Below are 21365 nucleotides of genomic sequence, written 5' to 3'. Positions count from 1 at the left end.
TATCTATTTACGGGTGTGAACAAAAAAAAACAATAATAAAAGAGCCATTCAACCCTTTATGCCGCAATGTTTACTCCGTATGTGGATAATCACACAAATGTAATTAACCCGAGTTTGATTGGGCTCATCGCGGTCGTAACGCAACTATTATTCTCAGTACAAGGGTTTGGACAACTGATATACTTGGTTCGATATAGGAAATCACATAGAGATAGGTGTATACCTTTCTCATTTAAGAAACTAACAATACGGAACTATGGTTTCATTTTCGTGTATGCTTTACTTATTGTTGTGCATACAACTCTGCTAATAGCTATTGATTCTCATAATGTTACCCTTTTCGATGATCAGCCTGTTATTTATTATATGTTCTTAGGGCAACTGGCATATACCACAGTGGTGCTGGTGCCTACTTACCTTTTGGAACTATACACCCTCAATTACGCTATCTCAAACCAGATTTTATATTCATTGTTTTTCACTATACTATACATATTCCAATGCATAACGAACACAGAGAAGTACTCTCTTCTCTCACCCTACGATACCAACCAATACGTTCAATATTCCCTAGCCGTTTTGCATTCGTCATTAGCTGTGCTTCTAACTACTTCATACAAACCAGTACAGGAACTGACTAAATTGTACGACGACAATGGTTGGTTCAAGGACTACAACTTCCTTGTAAACATCACATTTGTATGGTTGAACCCGCTTCTCACAGAGACACACAAACTAAACTACATAAAGGACCCAGAAAACTTACCAATGCCTCCAATTAACCTTGACATTAGATTTTTCACTAAACACTTAAGGAAAAATTGGGAGTCCCAGAAATGGTCCGGTAAAAAATCACTAATGCGTGCCCTATGGAGCACCTTCGGCAAGATCGTGCTGATATCAGTTACATACGAAACGGTGAAGGACTTACTCACGATCGCTAAACCCTTGTTATTGCGTAGTTTCATCAAATCCTTCAATTCTGATGAGTTTCAAGACTATCCACCATTACATTCTTTTCTGATTTCTATGGCCATATTTTCAATAGACATCTTTAGCATCTTCTTGACCAACCAGTTCTATATCATTATTTTCGAGGCAGGTTTGGGTATCAGAGGTTCATTGGCCGCTCTAGTATATCAAAAATCTCTGAAGCTTTCCCTAGAATCAAGAAATGAAGCCCAAATCGGTGACATTTTAAATATGGCATCTGTTGATGTTTTACGTATTCAAAAGTTTTTTGAAGATGCACAAACACTTATTGGATCACCTATACAGATTATTGTGGGACTGTTGTCCTTATATTTCTTATTACGTGAAGGTGTATTTGCAGGTATTACAGTAATGGTGATCATGGTTCCCATTAATTCTTTACTATCGAGGAAGTTAAAGGCTCTCTCCAAGACCCAGATGAAATACAAAGATTCTAGAATTAAAACTGTAAGCGAAATTCTAAATTCAATTAAATCTATAAAGTTATATGCCTGGGAAAAACCAATGCTGAAAAGATTATTCCATATTAGAAACGACTTGGAACTAGAAAACCTTAAAAAGATAGGTGTAATGAGTAACTTTATTTCATTTGCATGGAATTCAGTACCATTATTGGTTACCTGCTCTACATTCATGACTTTTGCTCTGATGACTAAAATTCCTCTGACTCCTGAAATAGTATTCCCAGCCTTATCCCTTTTTAACATATTGAACAGCGCTATTTATTCTATTCCATCTATGATAACTCGTATTATCGAGACAAGTGTATCTGTGTCTAGATTAAAGCATTTCCTCTTATTAGAGGAATTAGATAACAGTTTTATTGAACGTTCCGAGGCTCCAGAAGATGATACGACAATGATAGTGAGAATTAATAACGCAACATTTTTATGGAAGTCACCGGAAAAAATCCAAAATGAAGATGATGAACACGGGGATTCAAATACCGCAGGTGAATTAGAGCAAAGAGTAGAATCCACACAATTAGCATTAAAATCTATTAACAATTTCGATGTCCCAAAGGGATCGTTAATCTGCATTGTTGGTAGAGTTGGTTCTGGTAAATCAACCTTCTTAAAATCCATTTTAGGCCAACTACCTTGCATCTCAGGTGATCAAGGATATATATCACCTAGTTTTCAAATCAATGCTACCTCAATTGCATATTGTCCTCAAGAAGCATGGATAATGAATGCTACTGTGAAAGAGAATATTTTATTTGGCCATAAGTACGATGAGGATTTCTACAATGCTACAGTTAAAGCATGTCAATTGGAACCTGATATCAAAGTTCTACCCGACGGGGACGACACGATGGTCGGAGAAAAAGGTATTGTTCTATCTGGTGGCCAGAAAACACGATTATCTTTAGCGAGAGCGGTATATTCCAGAGCAGACTTATATCTCCTAGATGACATTCTTTCAGCCGTAGATACTGAAGTCTGTAAAACCATTATCAAGGAAGTTCTTCACGAAAAAACAGGTTTACTAAAAGACAAAACAATAATTTTATCCACTAATACAGTATCTGTATTAAAACATTCTACAAGAATATATTTACTAGAAAACAAAACAATAGTAGAAAGTGGAGGGTATGATGAATTGATGAGAAACTCTGATGACTCTAAATTGAAATCTTTAATCCATGAATTCGATCTCGAAAAACCTGAGTTTGATGCAATTCAAGAGGGCACAACAGATAAAAGCGTCATGAATGTATTACTAAATGATAATAACTCAGATATAGACATCGATGATGAGAATACAGAAATTAATGAGAGAAATATGATGAAGTTATCAACAAGAAGAGCGTCAATGGTTTCGTTGAAGGCTATTAAACATTTCTCTGATAAGGACCTTAAGAAGAAAACCAATCAGCAGGATGAAAAGATGGAGCGAGGTAGGGTTAAAAATGGTGTATATATCACTTATATGAAGGCGTGTGGATATATTGGAGTTTTACTCTTTTTCCTGTTTTTAATATCGACAAGATGTTTCGATTTACTTCAAGGTTTCTGGCTAAAGTACTGGTCTGAATCTAACCTAAAAAATGAAGCCAACTTAAACTTGCTTTGGTTTTTGGGTGTGTATGCACTTATTGGAGTAGGTGGTACCTTTTGTAACAATATGAGAAGTATTACAATGTTGCTGTATGGCTCTCTAAAAGGATCAAAAACACTCCATAATCGAATGGCTGAAAGTATAATGAGAAGCCCAATGTCCTTTTTCGAAACTACACCTACTGGTAGGATTATTAACAGGTTCTCTTCTGATATTGATTCGGTGGATACAACGCTGCAAAATGTCTTTTCAATGTTTTTTATGTCAATTTTGGATTATGTCATTACTGTAATTCTAGTGACGTTCAATATGCCGACATTTTTTATTATGAATGCATGTTTGTTAGTCGTGTATATATATTATCAGTCATTTTACATCGTGCTCTCAAGGGAACTGAAAAGACTGACGAGCATATCATACTCACCCATAATGTCGTTAATGGGTGAGAGTTTATCGGGACATTATACAATTTCTGCCTATGAACAAATCGAACGATTCTATCATCTGAATTATGAGAAAATTCAATTTAGTATTAACTGCTTTTTCAACTATCGTTCTTCAAACAGATGGCTTTCTGTTAGATTACAATCCATAGGTGCTTTGATAGTTTTGATTACAGGATTATTGGCATTGAGCACCTTAGGAACCAAAAAACAATTATCATCGGGTATGGTTGGTTTATTGATGAGTTATGCATTAAAGATTACTCAATCATTAATTTGGATCGTCAGGTCTTCTGTTTTAATAGAAACTAATATTGTTTCTGTCGAGAGAATTGTCGAATACTGCAATATTAATTCTGAGGCTCCAGATATTATTGAGGGTAAAAGGGTGGAGCAAAGTTGGCCATCACAAGGTATTATTCACTTCAAGAACTATTCAACAACATACAGAGAAACTTTAGATCCGGTTCTCAAGAACATTAACTTGGAAATAAAATCTGGAGAAAAGATTGGTGTTGTAGGAAGGACTGGGGCAGGGAAGTCTACGCTTTCTATGGCTCTATTCAGGCTTTTGGAACCATTACAAGGAACTATCATAATAGATGGTGTTGATATCACTAAAATTGGACTAATGGATTTGAGAAGTCATATCGCAATTATCCCCCAAGATGCCCAAGCTTTTGAAGGAACAATTCGTAGTAACTTAGATCCATTTGGAGATAACAGTGACAGTGAAATATGGAAAGCCGTAGGTTTATCTCATTTGAAACCGCACATCGAAAGTATAATGGAAGAGCTTAATAAAGACGCTTCTATTACTGGTACTAATACTATAAGTTCACCTTTAGATATACCTATCCGAGAAGGGGGTGGTAACTTGTCTGTAGGGCAAAAACAGTTATTATGTTTAGCTCGTGCATTATTGAATAAATCAAAAGTCCTTGTCCTTGATGAAGCTACTGCTGCAGTAGACCTTGAAACGGACAAAATTATTCAAGAAACCATTAGAAAAGAATTTGCTGACAGAACTATTCTGACAGTTGCACATAGACTAGATACTGTATTGGATAGTGATCGTATTGTTGTGTTAGATAACGGTGAGGTAAAAGAGTTTGGATCACCTGATGAACTGTTAGAACAAAAAGATTCAATTTTCTATAAATTATGTGAACAGGGTGGTTACCTGAAAAATAGAGACTGAGTACTTTCTTCATTAACATTATATAATCGTAAGTATTGATACTTTAATGATCTTTCAAACTATTCGTTTTATTGGAGTACGAGAAGCTCTACGGTTGTAGACGACTCAGAAGGCATTACACGACAAATATAATATGTATGAAGCTAATAAACAAAACCTACAACAAATAGTAAGCTCGCGTGGCGTAATGGCAACGCGTCTGACTTCTAATCAGAAGATTATGGGTTCGACCCCCATCGTGAGTGCTATTATTTTTTTTCGATTTACAATATATTCCAATATACATAAAACGTTATGGCCAAAGTACCTTAGTTATTACATTTATGAACTCTATTATAAAATACAGAGAGTCACTGGGTATTATAACTTCTTTATAATCGTATCTTTTTATTCTTTATTTTTTGAAGTTAAAAAATATAAAAATGGTATTAACTAATTTAGTTTTATTAAATATTTATGTTATTGAATTCTGAACCGCATCAGAAGTGATCTCAGGTTTAGATTTCGACCAAATCTTTTCTAATCCCTTTTTAAATACATCAATGTTATAATCCACCACCGTCAAACAGCTTTCTGTATCTGTGTCGTTAGGTCTTATTAGTGCAACCAGTGCCAAACCTCGAATCATTTGCCTTAGATAGATAACAACCCCATTTGCTAGTTGTGAGACATTCTTTAACTCTCTTCTTCTTGGTTCATTTTCCCCTGAGTTCTGGGATATTTTATATAAATCAAACAAATCAATTGTCACATCCACAAATTCTGCACAAACCTCATAAGTCTGTATATCTACTGGGTTTGAGTCTGTTGATACATAAATCTTAGAGTTAATATCGAATAAGAAAGCCTTCTCAATTTTGGAATGCTGGATAAGGTTGTCCAGCATGTTCTCCAGAAAAGAAAGTTCGGGTATTAATTTCTGCACTATTCTTGAAAAGGCCTCATATATGGAATGGTCGAAAATGGAGGTTAAATAAAATGAGACCTGAACGCCGTCTAGTCCAAGTTCCATCAATTCCTCACCAGTTCTTTGCATAATATCCCTTTGTGCATCAACCCTGAAATCTTCACTAAGTCCGTCCACCTTGTGAATCAGTACTTCAATATTTATGGAGGGATTAACCTCGTGTGCATATTCAATAATCATGGCCAGATTAGTAATGGCGTTCATGTACTCGTCCTGCGAATCTATAACATATACTAGTGCTCCAACACTCTTAAATAGTTGTGCCGAGTCGTAACTAGGCTCAAAATAATTCAGCTGCCCAGGTAACTCCATCACCGCCAGATCAATTAGTGTAGAGAAATGCTCCATTGTAGGATTTGACGTGGATTCCAGATATAAAGTGTCCAGTGGTTGCATATTATGAAAAACAACTTTACATATCGACGACTTCCCGCAACGGCGAAGCCCCATCAACATAACCATCGCCTTAGACTCATTGTTCTCTAAACTCATCGCTGCTTTATTCTTAGGGCTACTGAACCCATCACCAATTTAACAAGTTCATTTAAATACCCTTTTAAAATTGAATGGCTCTTTCATTTTTTTCCATTTTTTTTCAATCAGGCTCATCGCCTCGCTTGGGATGACAATCAACTGAAATTAGCCTTTTTATAAAAGACATATGCAATATAAAGCTTTATTGACTAGTGGATAAAGGATTATCAAGCCATAGATTTGATATCTAAGCAATTTTTATGCTTATGAAGGACGTTCAACCAGGGGGAAAAGGAAAAAGAACGATATTACGGTCATAAATATTAGGTTAAATGACATTATTTAATTTACAAAAAAAATACGTTGGGGAGTGGGATTCTCTCTATTTATCCTTACCTTTTTAATGTTTATTAATACTGTCCTTCGATTATGAAAAGGTCAATATTTTCCCTAGGGAATGATGTTATTCATAAGGACTTTCTTGGCTTTTTACTTTCTTTTTAAACTAAAATAATCAAAAAAAAGAAGTAATAACAATACAATAGCAATTTAATCTTATCTCTTTATGTGTAAAAGCTGGATTTGTATAAAATTTCTAATGCAATAAATTGGAGTCAATAAATTATTAGTATTAGAAAGATTATGGAATAAAGACAAAAAAACAAAAAAGAACAGGAATGAATGCAAATAATCAAATTAAAAACAGAAAGGGTTCTCTTGAAATGTTTTCCTTTGATGAATAAACAGAAACATAAGGGCAAACAAAAAGCATTAGGACAAAAAAATTAGAAGAAAAAGAATTCAAACAATATGGGTTAGATAATAATAAAATGTTGCATGATGATATTTTATAGGGAAAAAAAGTTAAAAGCGAAAAAAAGATATACATTAATGCCTGCACTACAAATATCTGGTAAGATATTTTTTATTTCATTGATGCTGCATTTCTTTTTACTCTTCATCATCATTCATTAATGCACTGAACATATTTGTGGATGCAGAATGTTTGATTGGAGCTTCTTCCTTTTGTGGTGGAGCTCTAGCAGTCTGTGCGTTGCTGTATCTACCAGAGGCTGATCTCGTGGTAATAAAGTTATCCTTCGAAATGTTTGTACTGCTACGAGAAGAACCAAATTCTCTCTTGGAATTCCTTAGACTTCTATCTCTGTTGCTTCCTTGTCTAGAAGAGAAATCTCTGTCTCTGCCACTACGTCTGGAATTGTTTCTAGAGCCCATATTACTGTTACTGTTCATAGCCTTTAGTTGACGGGCCTTTTCGTCTTCCTCGTGAATTTGCTTGATAGTCTTTGGACCCTGATCTTGGTTATCACTGTTCCAGTGTTTATCTTCCCTCAATTCCTTTATGTCAATCAACTTGAACTTGATTCTACTTGAAATAGCACCATTGTCAATGATGTTCTGGATAAGCTCGAATAGAGTATCTAGTAGGTCAGAACCTTGCAGAACGTTTTCGCCAATGGCAAAACTGTCATTTTCAAATTGCATACCAACGGTAGTTAACAATTCAACCACAGATTCTAAAATTTCGTTGGATGGAGAATCAGTTAGATCCTTCATCAGTCTACGGAAACATTCGAACATCATCTTAACAGTTAATAGATGCAAGTTGTATAAGAAACCGATAAAACGAACTAAACCGAGACCTCTTCTCTTGGCTGCAACAGCTTGGTAATATTCATCAGACATCATTTCTGGCTCCATCGGACCATCATCTTCATTGCCTGGAAGCTTATCAGACCAACCCTTGGAAAATTCAGTATGACATCTAGCGACCAAGTATAATAAAACCAATTTTGGACCAGTCTTACCCTCATTAGCCTCATCAGTGATATCTTGGTTTAGATCCTTCACTAGCTTACCACACAATTGAGCATACATGGAAGACCAGTGAGGTTCGTCACAAGCCTTCAAGAATATTTGTTCAATAACAATTTGGAGGGTTTCACCCTTAGTTTCCCATTGTGATTGGTTAGCAATTTCAATAATTTCAGCAGAGATTGGATCGAACTTCTCTAGTGTCAATTTATTCAGTAGGGACTTCATCTTTCTTTCAACTTCATCCTTTTCTAACAGAACAGTAACACCATCTGGGGCATATCTAACAGTTGGCTCACCATTGTCATCTGCCTTCTTAAGTCTGGACTTTGGCACCCATCTGTTTGCACTTGGGACCAATGGCGCCACTGGCTCAGCAGGTGGCTTTGTCTTAGACTCCTCATTATCATCAGGTCTTCTAGAATGGTCACGACCACCTCTTCTGCTGTCTCTTCCATCTCTATCACTTCTTCTGGAAGATCTCTTGGAGCTACGGGTGCTTCTTCTCGAGCTGTTACGAGAAGAACCAGCAAGCACAGCTGGATCTCTTAGGGATCTGGTGCTGTTATTCCTTCTGTTAGAGCTTGATGGTGGGATCACAATCTTGGAGGCAACATCAGCTTTGAACTTCTCATCCATACTGTATGAGATAGCAGACTTGAACTGCAGCAGGAAAGTTGGACCGTATGTAAACTTGACAGCCTCTTTCTTGTATCTTGGATCTGGCTTCTCAATTGGCTCAGGATAGCTCATAGTATATGGGTCTTCAATACCAGCAACTTCACGAACTTTCTCCAAAAATGCAGAAAGACCACTCTCTGGAGCAATTTCTGCCTTAGTCTCCACCTCATTTTCCTTTGGCTCTTCAGCAGTCTTCTCTTCAGAAATTTTTCCCTCAGATTCGTTCTCCACAGGCTTAGTCACTTCTTCTGGTTGAAGTTCTTCCTTAGCTTCTTGTTCAGCTTCTTGTTCAGCTTCTTGTTCAGCTTCTTGCTTTGCTTGTTTAGCTTGTTCAGCTTCTTGTTCAGCTTGTTTAGCTTGTTCAGCTTCTTGCTTAGCTTGTTCAGCTTCTTGCTTAGCTTGTTCAGCCTTTTTAGCTTCTTCTTCTGCTAGTCTAGCATCTTCTTCTTGTTTAGCCTTTAAAGCCTCTTCTCTCTGCTTAGCAAGTTTAGCTTGCTCCAAAGCAGCTTTCCTCTGCTTAACTTGCTCAATAAACGTCTTTCTCGTCTGTTCAGCACTATCCTCCATATTTGTTTGCTTTTCTACTATAGAAGTGATTGCTTCTTTATAATCAATTCCTTATAGTAATGAATATCTAAAACAACTTCGAATTACCAGTAATAACTCTTTTACTTTTTTTTTCTTATTTGCGATGCCCATCGATAATTTTTTTTTTTCACTGCAAAAAAAGCAAAAAAAAAAAAAACGAAAAAAAATTTTTTTGTAATACCAAAAGTAATATTATACGTAAGCAATCACGAGAAATATAAGTATATACTAATACCATGTGATAACACGTATAACGATATATACTATGACACGGTAACAACACATGATCTACGTATATGTGTATATACACGTGATGTTTTCTTTCTTTCTTTCTTTTTTTTTTCTTTTTGAAGGGGGATTTGGTTTGTGGATGGAGGGCAAGGTGGTAATTGGTGAAGGGATGGAGTGGTGAATGGATGTGAGTGTGGTAATTGGGCATATTGCTTGTTTTGAATTGCTTCCAAGAAAGAACCTAAAAGAATAAGGGCTTTGCTCTATTGTTGAATTATTGTTTGTGGCTTTACATTGTCGTAGTTCATTATATATTGAAAAAGTTAGTCAAGAGAAGAGAAGAGGGGAATTCTTTCAATTGATTATAAAAAGTTGTATACTATTTTAAATAAGAACCAAACAAATACAATATACAATACAATATACAATACAATATACAATACAATACAATACAATAGCAGTAAAATAAACAATGGAGAATCCTAGGAGGTTGTCTCGGGAACAGATCATCAATGAGATGGAGAAAGAGCAAGATGCGATTGTGGTGAAGTTGTTGAAGGAGATAGAGGCTTTAAAAGTAGAGAACGCCAGACTCAGGCAGCGGTTGAGTGTGTATACGGATGAGGTAACACCGGGACGCAAGCGTGCCGGGTCTACCTCTACTGCTAACTCTATCGCTACAAACTCAGCAATACTTACAGATGACGAGGACGACGAAGAACACGGACAGAAGAGAGACTCCTTCTTACGCATACCTACTTCGCCGTCTCACTCAAGACAAGCTAGTATATCATCTTCTTCCTCTTCCTCAAACAGAAGACCTTCCCTAGTGGTAAAAGAACAGAGACAACTAGAGCTTCTCGAATTCAAAAAACGTGCAGCAGCTGCAGCAAGAAAGAAATAAAGTAAAAATATTCCCATCATCCCCTTATATATATATTTTTTTTTTTTCATATATATACTTTCATTTTACATATATTATAGATTATAAAGCCATTCTCTCTGATTACATTTTATTTTATAATAGCTCACGTGATCCATTTCTTTTTTTTTCTTTCTTTTTTTTTTGAAAAAAAATTTTTTTTTTTTTTTTGCGATGAGCATCCCGAAAATTTGCGATGAGCTTTTAAAAATTTTCATTTAGTATATAATAACTAATGTTCTTTCTTAACTTTATAGAAAACTTTCCTTTCCCTCTTTTACTTACTTAGTGTTTTTCAATATATAACCAAGCAATTGCTCACAAACAAAACACTAACAACATATATAACAATGGCTAAGTCTGCTACTAAGAGTTCAAAGAAAAACCTAAAGGTTTCCAAGAAGGAAGAAGTTTCCTCTTCTTCTTCTTCTTCTGAATCTTCATCTTCATCCTCTTCTGAATCTTCTTCATCATCTTCATCTGAATCTGAGTCTTCTGATTCTGAAGAAGAGGAGGAAAAGAAGGAGGAAAAGAAGGATAAGGATACTTCTTCCGATTCCTCTTCTGACGAAGAGGAAGAAAAGAAGGAAGACAAGAAGGAATCTTCTTCTTCTTCTGATTCTGACTCTGACTCTTCTTCATCTTCGTCTTCCTCTTCTGATTCTGATTCTTCCGACTCTGAAGAAGAAGAAGAAGAAAAGAAGGACACTTCCTCTTCCTCTTCCTCTTCCTCTTCTGACGAAGAGAAGGATTCTAAGAAGCGTAAAGCTGATTCTGAAGAAGAAGAATCTACTCCAAAGAAGGCTAAGACTGACAACGAACCAGCTACTGTTTTTGTTGGTAGATTGTCCTGGTCTATCGATGACGAATGGCTAAAACAAGAATTCGAGCACATCGGTGGTGTCGTTGGTGCTAGAGTTATGTACGAAAGAGGTACCGACAGATCTCGTGGTTACGGTTACGTCGACTTCGAGGACAAGTCCTTCGCTGAAAAGGCTGTCAAGGAGATGCACGAAAAGGAAATTGACGGTAGACCAATTAACGTCGACATGTCTACCAGCAAGCCAGCTGTTAACCCAAAAGAGGACCGTGCCAAGAGATTTGGTGATGTTCCATCTACCCCATCCGAGACTTTGTTCTTGGGTAACCTATCCTTCAACGCTGACAGAGATGCTATCTACGAATTGTTCAGCACACACGGTGAGATTGTCTCCGTTCGTATCCCAACCCACCCAGAAACTGAACAACCAAAGGGTTTCGGTTACGTCCAATTCACCACCGTTGACGCCGCTAAGAGTGCTCTAGAAGCCCTACAAGGTGAATACATCGACAACAGACCAGTCAGACTAGACTACTCCACTCCAAAGCCAAACAACGACGGTGGTAACCGTGGTGGTAACCGTGGTGGTAGCCGTGGTGGTTTCAGAGGTGGCCGTGGTGGTGGCCGTGGTGGTAACCGTGGTGGTTTCAGAGCCTCCGGCTCCGGTGCCAACACCGCCCCATTGGGTAAGCCAAGATCTACCTTCTCTGGTCAAAAGAAGACCTTCGATTAAGGAATATCACTAAAAAAATAATATAATATTAAACTTTTACAAAATAAAAAAAAAAATTTTAAAAAAAAAAAATAAGGATAATCAAATATACTACTTATTCATTTCAACTGAAGTTAAAAGAATAATATAAAACAAACAAAATCATAAAAACTAACAAACAAATCATTATGGGCATTATTTTTTTTTAAAAGAAAAATTTTTTTTTATTATTATAATTTTTATTATCTCTACTTGAAATTTCTTCCATTCTTTTTTTAAGGCATTGTCTTCAATTTAATAGGATTTTACCTATCCTTGTAATATTCTTGGGACATTATAATATTTTCTCTACATCCAAACTTTTATTATTTCTGTATATTAGTTTTCTCAAAATGTGTTTATTATTTCTAAAAACAATCCAATACATTGGATATATACTTTCATATGTAATATTCAAACACTTTTCAATATAAAAAAAAAAATAATTTCGATTCTCTATCAATAAGCTAAAAATACTATCAATAAGTTTATAATATAGTAACTCATCATTAATATATTATCTTGCTTTATACTATTCATTAAATTACGTCATTTACAACTAAAAGTGAAAAAAAAAATTATAAAAAATTTCACCTCATCGCAAAAACTTTTCTATAGTATTTGACTAGTTTAGTGATTTATTACATTTTAAAGTCTACGAAATTCAATCATACAGTTAAATATATAACAGATACACGACTACAAATATGAATGTTCAAGATAGAAGAAGATTACTCGGCCCATCCAGTGCGAAACCTATAGCTTTTAGCACTACTGTGGACCAAACCAAAGAATCTTATGAACCTGATAGTACTGAACAAATTGCTCTCCATACAGGATTCATCTCGAACTGTAATGGTTCTGCACTTGTAGAAGTTAAAGATCCAAAGGTAACGAAACACCAGACATCACTAATTACATCTGTATACGGTCCTAAATCCATTAGAGGGTCATTTACATCGCAAGCTTCTCTATCCATTCAATTAAAGAACGGACTCCTGGAGAAATACGACACCAAGGAGTTGAAAGAAGTGGCTGGGTTCTTAACTAATTTGTTTAGCGGGGTTGTTAACCTGAAGAGGTATCCTAAAGCCGGTATAGACATATTTGTGTATATAACGTACGAAAAAGACCTTTCCAATTTCAAAGAACAGAATAATGTTAGTGGCGTCTCTTCAAATATTTACAAAATTATTCCACATTGTATAACATCTATTACTATGGCACTAATAGATGCGGAAATCGAGATGGTAGACCTAGCAGCTGCTGGCCAAAGTAATGGTAGCGTGGTATCCTTCATAAAAGGTGGCCAAGAAGTAATTGGCGTATGGAAAGATAGCAATAAGGAGGATGATAATATAATGGACATAATTGACAGCTGTCGGGCGGAATACCATCAATACAGGTCAATAATGCGTAAATATCTGGAACAAAAGACAAAAATCTAACAACATATTTACCTAAATAGCTGCTGTTCCTAGAAATGTTTAAGATAACATATTCCTGAACCTTCTTTTTCCTTTGCTCTTTTTGTAATTTTTGATATTGTAGTTAATGTTAATTACTGTTACACTGATATGTAAAAAGATATAAAAAAATACTATATTCGAATGTATACAAATGTATGTGAATTTATGATGATTGTATAATATTTGAAATGTTATCCAATTTCCGTGATATTAACATTTACTCTAATTTCTCTAGAACTTCTTTGATTTCCCAAACTCTTCTTGAAATTATGTCAATATCACCATTAACTCTCTTAATATAATCTGTTGATATCTCTACACCTGTAGAGTCTCTGATCAGCTTCTTTAAATTACTGTTACCGAAATATTCGTTTGATTTGCTATCAAATTTATTATTTTTTAACACATTCAATTCGGTCAGGAAACCACTTAGTTCACTCTTTAGTGTATCAGCGGAATTTGCAGTAAAATGTGGATATTCCAATTCAAATGGGTTTGAGATAAGAAGAACTTTATGGGAACCTCTTGAATGATATCTAAACTCATAAATACCATGCTTGTAGTATAAAAGATTAGCATCAAATAAAACCTTACCATGAACAAAATTCTCCTCTTTTCTGAATTCAACAACTGATTTAACATTCTTTGATCCTTGTTGATATGCTTCGGGACAAGTACCACTCCAATGACCGAATGATGAGATTCTAGTCCTTTCACGAACATTTTTGGTATCTAGAACATTGTACAACCCGATCCAGTCCTTTTCATGATACAGCTCTAGAGGCAATTTCCAGGTGATAGTTAATGCTTGTGGCAGAATAGCCTTATTTTTGGCATCAAATCCGGAGATATCCAAATCACAGTATGGACCTAGCCTAGAAGACACCTTATGAATAGCATGTTCCACAGCATTTTCCCATAGTGTATCTCTATCAACTTTATCCTGTTTTATAATAGATTCACCGTTTGAATCAGATTCATCAGAGTTAACACTAGATAATGATAGATCAGAGTCCATTTTTAGATAATTAGAGCTCAAAGGTGTTTCATTGTTCAGAAATGAGCGTAATATAATATGTTCAGCCTTATCTACCAGTTCTGAAACTCTTCTGAGCGGCTTTAATCCAAGAAGTGTCTTTTCAACCCCACCCAAACGATCTGCTGAGGCTCCGTAAACTTTAGTAACATGTGGAGTTTCGATAAACTTGACTAAAACAAAGTTAGTGGCAGTCCACAGTAACGCAAGAACTGTATTTTCCCAAGCGAAGTTTGTCATTAAAACAGAACCCCAAATACCAGCTACACCTAAAATTGCTTCAGGATTATTCAAGTATCTGTAAATACCTTGGGTGGTCAATTTCCTTGTGACAATATAGTTGATCAAAAAGAAATCACCATAGAACCAGCCAAAGTCAGAAATAGCAGTTCTTATTTCAGAGTTACACCACATTTGCAATGCACAGCATATTAGTCCAAAAATAACATGACTATAGTTGATTAAAGGATATATCTCCTTCAGTTTTAAGATTGTTTGAACAAAAATCAACGTATATGATAACACTAGAGAGTAATTGTAAATAAATTGCCATTGCTGGAATGAATGTACCTGAGTATAGCCATTTTTCAAGAAGAGTTTAGTGAACCATTTTTCATTGGATTGTCTGTACAAGATATAACTAACAAAAAGCCAGGTAGTTAATTTTGCAACGAATGTCATCCAGAAGACTGCACGGGAGGATGGTGCGCTAAAGAATCCCCATATTAACAAAACCGCTGTGGTTCCAACAGTTAGATAATCAGTAACTCTCAATTTGTCAAAGTTTTCAAAAATAATTCCTGCGCTAATCAATGGGTGAGTGTAATCATTGTGTTCCCTAGCAATCAAATCATCAACCGTACCATTGGATAAATCATCATCTAAGCTACTACCGTATGTTCTGTCAATGTGAGGTGTCTCAACATATTTCAAAAACAAAAATTGCAATAGATGGCCAAAAACAGAGACAAGCAGGACACGGTAATCGCCACAAATCAAGGAAAGACCGTAATAACCAAGGTAACCAATAGAATACATTGGATGAGGTGAAATGTTGAATACACCATCAAAAATAAGCTCCGAATCCTGTAAAAAGAAAAAGTCACCCCAGTACCATGCATAATCCTTAACCACTCTATGAGCATCAAGTTTAACCCATACATTAAATAAGATCATGGCAATACCTAGACCAGTTCTCCATGTGAAACTCCACGATGACATAGATAGATAGACATAAAACATATAGGTCGCAAAATCTTGCATTAGGATCAAATCCACAAACTGTCTGAATACGAGCCAGACGTTAAGTTCGTCAGGCGAGTCTTCTATCTTATAATTAGAAGGCATCTTTGACTTAATTTCAAACTGCACAAATCTAGCCAGTAGAGAGGTATTCTTCTTCGAGAATAAACGATGAGTCTTGGCATAGTTAGTTAGAGTTTCATAGTGGGACTGGTAGTGCAGCACACACCCAATACCCAAGTTGTAAGACAATCTCCAAAACAGGTACTGCACCAGAAAGCAATTTCTTGTCATCGACAACCCCCACCTGGTGAACATCCAATAGCAAACAAAGAAGTTAGAGAGAATAACAGTCGCTATCACAACTTCTAGAAATGACTTCTTGATCCGTGGGTCGAATAACGACCGAACCATGTCATGAGTCTTTGGCGGACTAAAAACAACCCCTGAACTACGAGTCCTGGCCTGCATTTTTACCTCAATGTTAGTAGTTGACATTTAAAGTCTATTATTTAATTATTAGTATTATTATTTTCTATTTGTGCTTGTAAAATTAAAGAGTTGCCAGTTCTTAAAATTATAGCTTTCAGGTTTTTATATGATAATGAAGTTTTATTAGTTGAAATTGGGCTTCAAAATCACTTATAATAGCATGTGAAAATATTAGCTGAGAATGTGAAAAATCTGTTGAAGATTTTATTATTCCTTTTTGACTCCTTTACCTCTGTAAACTTAATACAGTTTTACGTTATCTTTCTAGTTACTATTAACTAAGTTCTTTATATAGTCGAGAAGTTTATAATATTTAGGAGTTTTGAACAAACAAGCTTTGCGTAATTTGATATACTGGTAACTCGATCATAGACACAGTTTGGATTCCCTAGATGCCGTCTAAATGTTAAAGGGACGGACCCCCATTTTAAAGGGCAAATCATCCATCTTAAAGCCCTCGAGTAGAAGGGAAAACGGACATTTTATCAATAACATAAAAGAAAAGAGCTACCAGTCAATGAGTCTTAAGGCAGGACTAACGCACACTGTAAATACGCAGCACAAACAAATGCAACCACTATTTAAATTTAAATGGTAAAGATACACATCTAGTGGACACCCTAACGCAGGGCACCAAAGAAGGCCTTGCCCTTCCAACACGGCTATTCACATGCATCGAAAGCAGTAATGAAAAGTGTGAATAGAAGACAGAGATGACGGATGACGAAAGTGATCATCAATAGCTACGTAAATGATGCTCTATTATTCAAATATAAAATGATATATATGGTCTGTTTAGCAAATTATAACTAGTATAAGTATTCTTTGCGGAGGTTTGTTACCATTGTTTGCTGTTGTTCTGGTAAGGCAGCTATCTGTTCGTCTGTGAGTTTCAGGACTTGTTTTACCATGTCTCGTTGATTTTCTGGTAATTGTTGTAGTTTGACCATATTAACTTGGCGTTGAGGTGGTGATTGTACTTGAGGGGCCTGTACTGGAGGAGGGAATCCGAAATGCTGTTGTGGCATGAATTGCATTGGTGGCATTACATTCATCGGTGGGGGGACCATACCTACCATTGGCATTGTAGGTGTTATGTTGTTGTACTGAGGAATTGTAGGTGTTCCACGATTACTGGTCTCATTACTACTTGAACCACCCATGGTAACATCCTTCATTACTTGTGTAACTATATCGTAGTCTATGAATCCCATCTCTAACATAGCCTGTGTCATTGATATGATGATATCATTACTTGACTTCAAGAAAGTCTCGAGTTGGGTTCGTTGGGTATTGCCTTGATTGGCTAACATCTTCAAATTAGTTATGACCTCTATAAGTTGTGGCGGTGCGATCTTAGCAAGGTTAGTGGAGATAGCATCTGTGGAGTTTAAAGCTTCTGGCTCCAGTTTTGGTAGCTTCTGCGAGCTCTTAGCCAATATTTCAGGAAATACAACGACACCATTCATGCTGTTACTGCTATTACTGTTGCTACTACTTCCACCATTGCTGCTATTATTATTATTATTAGTGTTTGAACTCACACTGGCCTTCTTTGGTAGGGGCACTTCTGAAATCATTTCAAAGGGCAGCTCCAGCTGGGCACTCCACGGGTAGTGTTCACGATCGAGTGGTATTTCTGGTTTATCCGATACATCTCTTTCTTTGTAGTTACTATTGCTGGGTATTATCCTCTCTAATTGTACTGGGAGCTTACCTACTCTTTGCAACAGGTCGTATGCTCTTTTGCAATCTGAAGCCTCTTTGTATTCGTATACTAATCCGTTGATCTTCCCGGTACGCGGGTCAGTACGTTTATTTATTTGTACAACGGGACCGGAACCCGCTATAATGGAGGAAACAACGTCTTGATTCCATCCGCTAGGTAAATTAGTTACAAGAATAGATGTAGACAAGTTGTCAGGCGTCAGCATGTGCCTGGTATTCCGTGTTCTGGGATCGCTCATATTCTTGCTATTCCCTTCTTAATCAAAAAATCTGGGTATGTGGCGAGACAATTAAATAGATTTAAACTCTATCAGTAATATGTAGATATGTACTCTGCCAAATTATAAATGCTTTGCACGCAGTTCAGTGCTACATGCTGGGCGATATGCTTGTCATTAAGGCCATTTCAGCAGTGCTAAGAAATTTATGAAATGGCCAAAGCTCATGAAAAAATATAACGTACAACGTACTAAGTGATATGAAATAAAATCAATGTATACTGGTGATGTTTATTTAAGATTATATAGTATTACTTCATAAATGTTGAAAGTATACGTATTAAGTTTTGAAAGTCTTCTATTGAGTTGAATCTATAAAAGTGGTTATGATAACAGGGTTTAAATAATATAAAAAACTAGTATTTATACAAATAGGGTAAAGAAAAAAATAGAAACTTGTGCAATTCGATGCTTTTTTATTAAAAACTCAGGAGAAGCAAAAGTTCATGATATTAGGTAATGTGAATGTATTTCCATTTATTTTTTTTTTGGTTTTATTATGATGATATATTTGAATCCTTTTCTTTAGTTTTATGCCAAGTAAGTCAACAAGTCCATCTTGGTAACAATATGGATTGGCTTCAATCCATCGGTGATGACGGCACTGGAGTTCTTCTCGAAGAACTTGTTCAAATCAGCAAGCTTGGAATCAGCGGTGAAGTTGGCGAACTTCTTCTTACCGGATTTGTTGTCGTTGTAAGAGGAGACCTCGTCGAAGTTATTTAGCTTCTTGAAGTCCAAGTACATACCCTTTATAGTGTCAGTACGGGAAGCCTTACCTGTTGATAATTTCTTTAGCAATTGAGACAAAGTAACCAAACCGGTTAGCTTACCGTCTTGGGTCAAGACTGGCAACTGGTCGAAGGCGTTGTCTCTTAGGATACTGATGACATCGGAGACAATGGCGTTGTCCTTAACAGCGACAACAGGCTTCAACTTCAAGTCTTGTACGGTAGCACCCTTGAAGACGTCGTCGGAGACAGGCTTCTTCTTTTCATCGAAGTCAACACGCTTCAAGATTTCGTCATCCCATAGGTTGTTGCTCTTCAACCATTCGTCGTCGACGAACTTGGTCAAGTAAGATCTGATAGAATCTGGGAAGATAGCGACCAGAACGTCGTCTTCGGTCAATTCTGGGTGGTCTTCACAGTACTTGACCAAAGCGGTGAAGGCAGAACCGGAGGAGCCACCGATTAGGACACCTTCGTTGGAGATCAGTTGTCTTGCGTACTTGAAAGCATCCTTATCTTCGGTCTTGTACCACACGTCGACCAGCTTTCTGTCTAGAACTTCTGGGATGAAATCGTAACCGATACCTTCGACCTTGTAAGAAGTGACATCGGTCTTGTTTAGGGTCTCAGGGACAGCAAGAATGGAACCGACAGGGTCAGCACCTACAATCTTGATCTCAGCGTCTTGTTCCTTCAAGTACTTGGAGATACCGGAGATGGTACCACCAGTACCAGCACCAGCGACAACGGCGTTCAACTTCTCGAACAAATGCAAGTCAGCTAGCTGTTCTTGGATCTCGCGACCAGTACCGTGGTAGTGGGCCTCTGGGTTCTTCATGTTGTTGTACTGATCTAGGATAATAGCACCTGGGATCTCCTTCTCTAACTTACGAGCGACACCGATATGCGACTCTGGAGAGTCCCAGGCGGCCTCAGTTGGAGTTCTGATAATCTCAGCGCCTAGAGCCTTCAGGACACTAACCTTCTCGTTGGACATCTTCTCTGGCAGAGTGATGATGGTACGGTACCCCTTGATAGCACCGATCAGAGCAAGACCGATACCTGTGTTACCGGATGTAGGCTCGATCAAAGTAGACCTCGAAGGGTGAATAAGACCTGTCTTTTCAGCATCCTCGATCATACTCTTGGCAATACGATCCTTGATAGACCCACCAGGGTTATACAACTCCAACTTCGCAAACACACGAGGCTTGATACCGTATACTGGAGGCAACTTCTTCAACTCTATCAGTGGGGTATTCCCAACCAAATCAATAACGTTATGTCTGGAGTCCATCTTTTCTGTGAATGGTGCTTGATAATAATGTTCTTACAGTTTATAGCTGGCAACTAGAAAGACAGAGGAGATATAGATATATGTAGATGCTCTCTCTCTCTCTCTATATATATATATATATATTAACCCATTCCGCATCGAAAGGCACTTACACTGGGGACTCCCACACTACTAAAATTTTTTTATTTTTTTATCGCTCTTACCCGGATATCCATACATACCCTCACACACGGCTCCTCACTCTGTACGGAGAGAATCTGTGGCTAGTTTTTTTATTGTGGCTGCTAATGTTATACGGAAATGCATGTGATAACGTTGAAATGGTATTTTCTACGGCCGTGCCACCTTGTCTCCACCTTGTGCTACTATTACACTATACTGTATTACACTATATTACACTATACTATATTATACTATACTATAATATTCTGTATCATAGTACTATACTATACTATACTATACTGTATTATAGTACTATAATAACCACTATAGAATAATATGTAGTACTGCCCCTACACTATACTATAATACTATAATATAATACTATAATACTACAATACAGTATACTATATAACAATACTATACTATAATACAATAATATACTATACTGTATTATAGTACTATAATAACCACTATAGAATAATATGTAGTACTGCCCCTACACTATACTATAATACTATAATATAATACTATAATACTACAATACAGTATACTATATAACAATACTATACTATAATACAATAATATATTATAGCACTATTATAATAATACACTGTATACTGTATCCGGGTAAATGTAAATAAGGGGAGAGGGGAAGAGCGATGAGCGTACGAGTTACCCAATGCGGAAATTTTAGCTCTGCTACGGCATATACACTGTATGGAATTCCACATACCCAGATGATATATAGTATAGTATAGTATAGTATAGTATAGTATAGTATAGTATTATTGTAGTGATATAGTAGTTATATAGTAGTATATCACTATATCAATATATCACTATATCAATATATCAATATATCAATATATCAATATCACTACACCGAGGCATCGCTACGTTAAGCGGATGGCTGGGTGACGTGGTTTGTTTATCTTTTTTTTCTGTGGCCGTAGAAAGGTGCG

General features: G+C 36.5%; 9 protein-coding genes across 9 annotated transcripts; 4 read left to right on the top strand and 5 right to left on the bottom strand.

The window, feature by feature from the left end:
* Positions 1 to 66: 66 nt before the first annotated feature.
* On the top strand, positions 67 to 4698 carry BPT1 (ATP-binding cassette bilirubin transporter BPT1; the record flags this gene model as incomplete). The annotated part of the gene is made up of 1 exon (XM_071050426.1): positions 67 to 4698. The coding sequence occupies one exon, from the start codon at positions 67 to 69 to the stop codon at positions 4696 to 4698; it is 4632 nt and encodes a 1543-aa protein (XP_070908672.1).
* A 454-nt stretch (positions 4699 to 5152) lies between these two features.
* On the bottom strand, positions 5153 to 6157 carry GTR2 (Gtr2p; the record flags this gene model as incomplete). Its single annotated transcript, XM_071050425.1, has 1 exon — positions 5153 to 6157. One exon carries the CDS (start codon positions 6155 to 6157, stop codon positions 5153 to 5155), a length of 1005 nt encoding a protein of 334 aa, XP_070908671.1.
* A 933-nt stretch (positions 6158 to 7090) lies between these two features.
* TIF4631 (translation initiation factor eIF4G) lies at positions 7091 to 9223 on the bottom strand (the record flags this gene model as incomplete). Its single annotated transcript, XM_071050424.1, has 1 exon — positions 7091 to 9223. One exon carries the CDS (start codon positions 9221 to 9223, stop codon positions 7091 to 7093), a length of 2133 nt encoding a protein of 710 aa, XP_070908670.1.
* A 724-nt stretch (positions 9224 to 9947) lies between these two features.
* On the top strand, positions 9948 to 10379 carry RTS3 (Rts3p; the record flags this gene model as incomplete). Its single annotated transcript, XM_071050423.1, has 1 exon — positions 9948 to 10379. One exon carries the CDS (start codon positions 9948 to 9950, stop codon positions 10377 to 10379), a length of 432 nt encoding a protein of 143 aa, XP_070908669.1.
* Positions 10380 to 10747: 368 nt separating this feature from the next.
* Positions 10748 to 11950, top strand: NSR1 (Nsr1p; the record flags this gene model as incomplete). Its single annotated transcript, XM_071050422.1, has 1 exon — positions 10748 to 11950. The coding sequence occupies one exon, from the start codon at positions 10748 to 10750 to the stop codon at positions 11948 to 11950; it is 1203 nt and encodes a 400-aa protein (XP_070908668.1).
* Positions 11951 to 12675: 725 nt separating this feature from the next.
* Positions 12676 to 13416, top strand: MTR3 (exosome non-catalytic core subunit MTR3; the record flags this gene model as incomplete). The annotated part of the gene is made up of 1 exon (XM_071050421.1): positions 12676 to 13416. The coding sequence occupies one exon, from the start codon at positions 12676 to 12678 to the stop codon at positions 13414 to 13416; it is 741 nt and encodes a 246-aa protein (XP_070908667.1).
* Positions 13417 to 13654: 238 nt separating this feature from the next.
* On the bottom strand, positions 13655 to 16213 carry CHO2 (phosphatidylethanolamine N-methyltransferase; the record flags this gene model as incomplete). Its single annotated transcript, XM_071050420.1, has 1 exon — positions 13655 to 16213. The coding sequence occupies one exon, from the start codon at positions 16211 to 16213 to the stop codon at positions 13655 to 13657; it is 2559 nt and encodes an 852-aa protein (XP_070908666.1).
* Positions 16214 to 17016: 803 nt separating this feature from the next.
* PTI1 (cleavage polyadenylation factor subunit PTI1) lies at positions 17017 to 18174 on the bottom strand (the record flags this gene model as incomplete). Its single annotated transcript, XM_071050419.1, has 1 exon — positions 17017 to 18174. One exon carries the CDS (start codon positions 18172 to 18174, stop codon positions 17017 to 17019), a length of 1158 nt encoding a protein of 385 aa, XP_070908665.1.
* A 570-nt stretch (positions 18175 to 18744) lies between these two features.
* Positions 18745 to 20241, bottom strand: CYS4 (cystathionine beta-synthase CYS4; the record flags this gene model as incomplete). Its single annotated transcript, XM_071050418.1, has 1 exon — positions 18745 to 20241. One exon carries the CDS (start codon positions 20239 to 20241, stop codon positions 18745 to 18747), a length of 1497 nt encoding a protein of 498 aa, XP_070908664.1.
* Between the last annotated feature and the right edge of the window lie 1124 nt (positions 20242 to 21365).

This window comes from Nakaseomyces bracarensis (genome assembly GCF_045282275.1).
Source record: "Nakaseomyces bracarensis strain CBM3 chromosome Unknown Scaff2_0, whole genome shotgun sequence".
Lineage (NCBI taxonomy): Eukaryota > Fungi > Ascomycota > Saccharomycetes > Saccharomycetales > Saccharomycetaceae > Nakaseomyces > Nakaseomyces bracarensis.
Note: the sequence above shows the minus strand (reverse complement) of the source record. Positions and strands in the feature narration are given on the sequence as shown.